The sequence below is a fragment of the Lepidochelys olivacea genome (genome assembly GCF_965140295.1).
Source record: "Lepidochelys olivacea isolate rLepOli2 genome assembly, chromosome: 9".
Lineage (NCBI taxonomy): Eukaryota > Metazoa > Chordata > Testudines > Cheloniidae > Lepidochelys > Lepidochelys olivacea.
In genome coordinates, this window is record NC_140419.1 from 96,715,359 (window position 1) to 96,722,710 (window position 7,352).

The window sequence follows — 7,352 nt, forward strand, 5'->3', positions numbered from 1 at the left end:
TGTATGGAGCACCACTGAAGTGAACAGGGGCTGTGTTGCTATAGGGGTGCTATCTGTGAGGACCTCCTTGCTAGTTTGAGGCCTGTGTGTGAAAATAAATATATCCAGTTGTCTCCCTAGAGGCTGCAGACCTGATTTTCCTTTGAACATACACTGTTCTCACACCAGTGTAGCTCTACTGGGGTCTCTCTTGAATGACACTGATGTTGGTGAGATCAGAACCAGGCCCTCCATGAGTAAGGAAGCACGGCTGCACCCATGATGTTTTTGTATATATTCAAAGGAGAAAATAGACAGAGGATGAGAGACTGTCAATAGTCTTCTGTGTAGGCCTAACTCAGCTTCCATTGAAGTCGGCGGTAACACTTCCATTGAATGCAGTGGAAGCAGAATTAGGTCAACCCTGCGCGCTTTCGAAGCGTGCTTCCTCCCCCTCCAATACATAGGAAACATTTTTTGATAGCTCAAAAATAATGTAAAATGGACTATTTAAAAACAGATTTGTATGCTCAATAAGATTGCACTTATAGATGTTTGATTATCAATGCATAATCATTGACTAAAAAGGGAAATAACAAATTACATGGGGATGTGATATAACAGATGAAGAGAGAAATTTCTTGGGTGCCCAAGCATTGAGTATTTTATGGTGGAAATCACACACTCCGTAATGTGGTGAACATATTTAGTCGTTAACAAAAGCAAAGGGCAGAGAGTAGGTCTTCATCCTTGGAGCCATTAATCAAACTTTTGTACCTTAGGAGCTTGACATTTCATTGGTGGTCTCAAACCGTGGATTTGGAACAAAAGTGTCCTGTACCAGTGTAACTATTCTGTTATAACTGGTAAAAATTTCCCATGTGGACAAAGCCTTAGACATCTAGTTTCATTACCTCCTGTTTGTGCCCAGAGATCAGGCAATGAGATGTTTTAAGTTCTACCAGGTATACCAGTGATTCGTTAATGGTGCAATTTTTTGTGGGCATAAAACTGTGCCAGCAAAATGAGAATCTGGGCAGAGTTCTATCTAAAAACTAGACCATAAAAAAACTAAAGAGTAACAAGTCAAGAGACTTCTTTCCACTGTTAGATCTCACGCTGCAATGAGCTCTGCGTGGGTGCACCCCACGTCTGTTCCTAAGAGCTCTTTCCAGGATCCAGGGCTGTAGTTGCTTTTACATTTGCTTAAATAGCATATTATTAACACCAAGTGTGTTCATGATTTTGATTAGTGATATTGCCCTAAGTACCTAATTAACCCCTTCAGTTCCCCCAGGTGCATGATGCATCCAACAAAGTGTTTTCTCATATGACAGTGAAGCTCTGGACATTAATTTGCCCTCTTGTTCTACTGAAATCCGTAACACATAATGGACCATCATGACCTATCAGTATGTATTCTTGGCTTGGTCCAGTGCGTATTGGAGTCAGTGGGAGTCTTTTTGTTGACTTCAATGGACTTGGGTTAGACCCATGTGTGGCAGTCTGGGGGAATATTAATGACAGCAGATCACTTGCTTTGAGATAATACTGTACTTTGGTTTAACGTTGAGCTTTCGCAAGCTTACGTGGGCATGTTTGCTAACATTAACAAGTATACTGTAAATAATTCAATTTAAAATCTCACTTACAGTTTTGCAAATATAATGAAGCAGTTTGCACTTGTACGCACTTTAATGACTTCAGTCACAAGCTTTGTCATTTATTCAAGCAGAATTGTTTATGCAGGGTCCATTAAACCCCATGCTGATTTTTTGCCTTTGAAACAGAAAGCAGACTTCACTTTTTTACAAGTGGATATTCTCATCCGCTTCATGCAGTAGATCTTTTGTTACTACGTAAAGAACATTCGAGCGTCACAGCAAAATAAATGCAGAGATGATACTATCCAACTGGTTGTGGTAGTCAACGGGCAGATTACTGAATTAAGTCAAATTCTGGGGTCTTTGCTTGGACAAGACTCCCACTCAAGCTAGTGGGAGTTTGCTGTTAGTGAAGACCACAGTTTTGAGGCATTGTTACATTATTATAAGAACCAGTGTATTCTTCGAATAAGATGCTCTAATGTTCTCATTCTTCATTACTTTATAGATGCTGCCCTGTGTAACACAAGCAAGTTTAGTTCCCCCTGAGTTACAGGTGAACTAGTAGCCCCCTATTTTTGATGCTCCTTTGGAGATTTTGCACTAGGTGTTACAAAGAAACCGCACAATAGCTGGAGTTACTCTGTACTATTCATCACAGTCACAGAATTTCACAGCTTCATCTGCACGGACCGGGACTGCAGTTTGTCACAGTCATAAACAGTTTGTCACAGTCATAAAGGAAGACATTATTGGCTATTTCATTCTTTTTCCCCTATGGAAAGCACTGTATTTTATTTTTGCCTGCTGTTTTTCCATGACATCCATTAAGTTCATCAGAGAAGTAAATCGACAGTGTCCTGACCCTTCATTTAGATGCCTGAAATTGATTCGACAGGTTGAAAGCTTTACCTATTTATTTGTTGCGCTTGATTGCAAATGAAAGAGTTCAGTTTTAGTAAACCAAAAATATAAAAAAGCCACATTTTCTAGTTATTCATTTTATGGAATGGGTTTAGATATATTGCAGCTATGTGAATGTAATGTACAATAAGATCATCTTCTGGCTGGGTCATATGATGATGATGCAATAATGCTAAAGAACTTCCTTTTGCACTGAATAGCTGATTCAAAGCCCATTGTAGTCAATAGAAAGACTCCTGTTGATTTCAATGGGCTGGGGATCAGGCCCACTGACTGACAACTCAGGGTTGTCAAGAATCACTTCAAGTTCCAAAGTGTTCCAGGGGTAACACCAGTATCTAGCAAGTGTTGAAGTTTACATGTAATGTATTGTCCTTTTGGAACGTGTGCCATAACTATAAGTTAAATGTCCACATTTGCACTACAGATGTTCTTCTTATAAGACTGTACTTGTCAGCATCTTTACTGATAACTTACCTTGTGAATTTTTGGGAAAAAAAAATTAAAATGTTTCATAATTTATTTTGTTTGTCTAGTTTTTCTTTTTGTAATACATATGTACAGGTGGTTTGACTTTTAAACAGGGCTGTATAAAGATAATTCTGATTGCATTGAAAACAGGGTTAGTGATATGCATGCAATATTGAATTTACACACTGTCTCATTGGATTGAAATGTTTTATACTCTGGATTAATGAGGGATCCTTTTGATGTGAATTTGATTTGTGAGCCATGAATTCTGAGTTATGGTGTAAAGTTATATTAAACCTCATTTTTATTTTCCAGTGACCATTTTTGTACAGAGGAATTGCTGAGCTACTGTATGACTGTCATTCGAATTGCATGGTACATTTTGTAGCAGGGTTGTACACCAAACTAATGCTGTTTGGCACTTCTCTAACATAATATTACTCATCCATCCTCAAAAATATGAAACTTGTACAGTAGATCAGCTGCATTTGAATTAAGGATCGCTGCAAATATTAGAGATCCCAATCTTGTCCAATTACGGGCATTCTTAATGAACAGATTTTAAATCATCCAAATACATTTTTATCTATTTTAAATAGGATCACAATGCACTTGTTAAGAGTAAAAATAAGATTCTGTTCAATTACTGTCGGGGCTACTTATAGTAGTAACAATTCTTATGGTTAAAAAGTACACATTTTGGAGGTACCAGTATAAATAGCAGTGTTGGAATCATAGCATACTTTGCATATTAAAATGGTTTTAATTTTCTCTGTCTTCTATAGTCTTGAATCTAAGCTTTGACTAATTGAAGAGATTGATTAGTTCTGCAAATCTGACTGTACAGTCTTAGATTTTTCACATTTGGACCTTTGCACAATAAATGTTATGTTACCTTAAGTATATGGATTAATGAGGGTGTTCATGTATATGGTACTATACAGCAGAGGGTTTTCTCTGTCTGTAAATTTAAATGAACTATATTGTATATGTACTTTTAAAAATGTGTTAAATCTATATTTAAAAAAATGTAAACATTGTTAAATAAATTCATATGAGAACACTTAATTCTGTCTGAGTGCTGTACTTTTACTTTACAAAAATAGTTTTCATTTTGACTGTATTTCCTTTGTTCATAACAGCCATAAAACCCTTATACATATTTTGACATAAAATAATACATATCGATATTATAAATGAACTGATTTGTTTAGTGGCGGATAAACTGGTTATAAGAGGGACAGAGAGGTTTCAGTGACTAGTGCTATAGCCTGAAAAACTAAGAATAAATCCTTTGTCCTTAATCTTGAAATCACAAAACTACCATACAATTTGGAAAAAGAAAAGGAGGACTTGTGGCACCTTAGAGACTAACCAATTTATTAGAGCATAAGCTTTCGTGAGCTACAGCTCACTTCCTCAGATGCATATCGTGGAAACTGCAGCAGGCTTTATATATACACAGAGAATATGAAACAATACCTATTCCCACCCCACTGTCCTGCTGGTAATAGCTTATCTAAAGTGATTTCCAGCACAAATCCAGGTTTTCTCACCCTCCACCCCCCCACACAAATTCACTCTCCTGCTGGTGATAGCCAGCTATCACCAGCAGGAGAGTGAATTTGTGTGGGGGGGTGGAGGGTGAGAAAACCTGGATTTGTGCTGGAAATCACTTTAGATAAGCTATTACCAGCAGGACAGTGGGGTGGGAATAGGTATTGTTTCATATTCTCTGTGTATATATAAAGCCTGCTGCAGTTTCCACGATATGCATCTGAGGAAGTGAGCTGTAGCTCACGAAAGCTTATGCTCTAATAAATTGGTTAGTCTCTAAGGTGCCACAAGTCCTCCTTTTCTTTTTGCGAATACAGACTAACACGGCTGCTACTCTGAAACCATACAATTTGGCACATCTGAAACTTAGCCAAGAGGGTCCCAGGACTGGAATAGTAAAGGTATTGCAGTTCAGAGTGGAAGTATTTTTGAAGAGCTATTTGGGGAAGCTTGGGTAGCCCTTGCCTGCCTTATGGATACCCCTAATTCAGGAAAACACTGGAGAATATACTTGATTCCTATTGACTTCAGTGGAATTAAGTACATGCTTAAAGTTAAGCACGTGGTTAGTGCTTCCCTGAATCGGGACCCATATCTGGCCCAAGCCTAGTGCCTATTAGTAATTCATTTGCATATAATGTTAGGATATAGATATTCAGGCCTGTCTGCAAAGGCCTGTACTTTAAGAATTTTGATGTATTCTTATCACTTGGCTAGTGATAGAGGTATAAAAGAAAATCAAAATCACTGTCGTCTGGTGTAAGGGCCTTCTCTTACTGTGACAGTCTGAGGCCTTGTTCTCAGGCTAAGGCCTTTGGCTAAGCAGCAGAGGCAGCCGTAAGCTGGGAAGCGACCGGTCACATCCTCACATTCCAAACTAGTCCCATTGAAAGGTGCTATTGGGCTGTTAGGATACAATCCTGTCCTGATAATGCCTGTCACCTCCAGAGAAAGGGAAGTGCCTAGAAAATATAAAAGGAAACTTAGTTTGATAGCATCCTGTCTGGCAAGAACTCACTTATCAATAGTTGGGACGTGAAATCCTCATTTCTGTATTGTTTTGTCATTATAGTTCCCATTTTGCTATTGTTTGTCTGTATAATCTCTGTCTGGTTCTGTGATCGTTCCTGTCTGCTGTATAATTAATTGTGGTGGGATATAAATGGTTACATAATCATGTTAGGATTGGTTAGTTAAATTTCAGGAAAATGATTGGTTAAGGTATAGCTAAGCAGAACTCAAGTTTTACTATATAGTCTGCAGTCAATCAGAAAGTGAGGGGGTGGGTGTGTGGGTGGGGGAGATGGGAACAGGGAATGGGGGTGGGGAAATTGGAATCATGTTTTGCTAAAGGGGGAAATGGGAACAGGGAATGGGGTAAGGAAATTGGAATCATGTTTTGCTAAAAGGGGAAATGGGAACAGGGAATGGGGGTAAGGAAATTGGAATCATGTTTTGCTAAGGGCAGGAATGGGGAACAGGGACACAGGTGTAAGGCTCTGTGGTGTCAGAGCTGGGAAGGAGGATACTAAGGAAGAAAACTGGAATCATGTTTGCTGGAAGTTCACCCCAATAAACATCGAATTGTTTGCACCTTTGGACTTTGGGTATTGTTGCTCTCTGTTCATGCGAGAAGGACCAGGGAAGTAAGTGGGTGAAGGAATAAGCCCCCTAACATATAACACCACTCATGTTTGTGGCATTTCATAGATACAGCAGGTAAAAATTGTAGTGACTGGTGCTTTTCAGAAATGAGGCTAAAATTAGCTCAATTTAGATAAATACAGCAGCTGCATTTAAAGAATGGCTGGAGGCAATATTTTACTTTCTGCCATAGCATGGAGCTATGGTTACCCCCCTATGAAGTATTCATTTGTTTCATCCACTTCAGCATAATTGTGTCATGCTACTGTCAGTGACAAGAAGGTGACAATCGAGCTCCCGTTTGAACACTGCTGAAGGAGGAGGGGAGAATCATAGAATCATAGAATATCAGGGTTGGAAGGGACCTCAGGAGGTCATCTAGTCCAACCCCCTGCTCAAAGCAGGACCAATCCCCAATTAAATCCAGCTAGCATGTGCCCTTTGATTCGTGCAATGCCAGGATTGCTGTGGGATTACCATATTGGGGGAGTAACACATGATGCCTTCCCAAGGCTCTTCACTGTACAGCCTGCAGCAGAGACCTTATGAAATGTGCATGAGCCATAAGATTCCAAATGATAGTGGACATAAAGACGTCTTATTGACGTCTAACAGGTCCCCTCCCCTGCTAATATTCTGGCTTTGTGAGGGAAGGAAGCCGGGATGGCGGATGGTCACGCAAATCAAGGAGTATTGCTTGTACAAGCATTTGCTGTCATGCTTTGGCCAATGCCCAAAGTAGAGCTGTGTGACAAAGCTTGTACGTCACCAGCATATGCTGATCACCATCCCACAGGAGTGACAGCACGGCCTATGGAATTCTATAGAAATCAGTGTTTTTCAGTGGAAACGAGACAGGAGTTAGTGATGATCTTATTTAAACTTTCCCTTAACTATATTTATTTCACTTCCCTGGAATTTGGGAAATACAACTGCATAGATAAACAAATACGCAATTAACCAAGTGAATCAGATTAAAAATTTGCTATACCTCTGCAGGGGTCTCAGAAGGCTCTGTTTAGTTTAGATTCATCAGTTCCTAAAGCAAATATCTCTCTGCTTCCTATGGGAAGGGTACACCGTGGATGGACTCATGAGGCCTTCTACAGGACCCAGGAAAGCTACGGATATTTCCGCTGTCCAGGGAGAAGAGAGCTGTGAAGGGACACCGTG

At 39.6% G+C, this 7,352-nt stretch overlaps 1 protein-coding gene across 1 annotated transcript in view; it reads left to right on the forward strand.

Moving 5' to 3' along the window:
- The window catches only part of MCF2 (MCF.2 cell line derived transforming sequence), a 97,903-nt gene extending 93,982 nt beyond the window's left edge, over nt 1–3,921 (forward strand). The window contains exon 30 of the mRNA XM_084639259.1: nt 1,770–3,921. Within this exon, the coding sequence (XP_084495385.1) occupies nt 1,770–1,870 (101 nt within the window). The 3' untranslated portion in view covers nt 1,871–3,921. The remainder of the gene's footprint in view (nt 1–1,769) is intronic.
- The last annotated feature ends 3,431 nt before the right edge of the window (nt 3,922–7,352 follow it).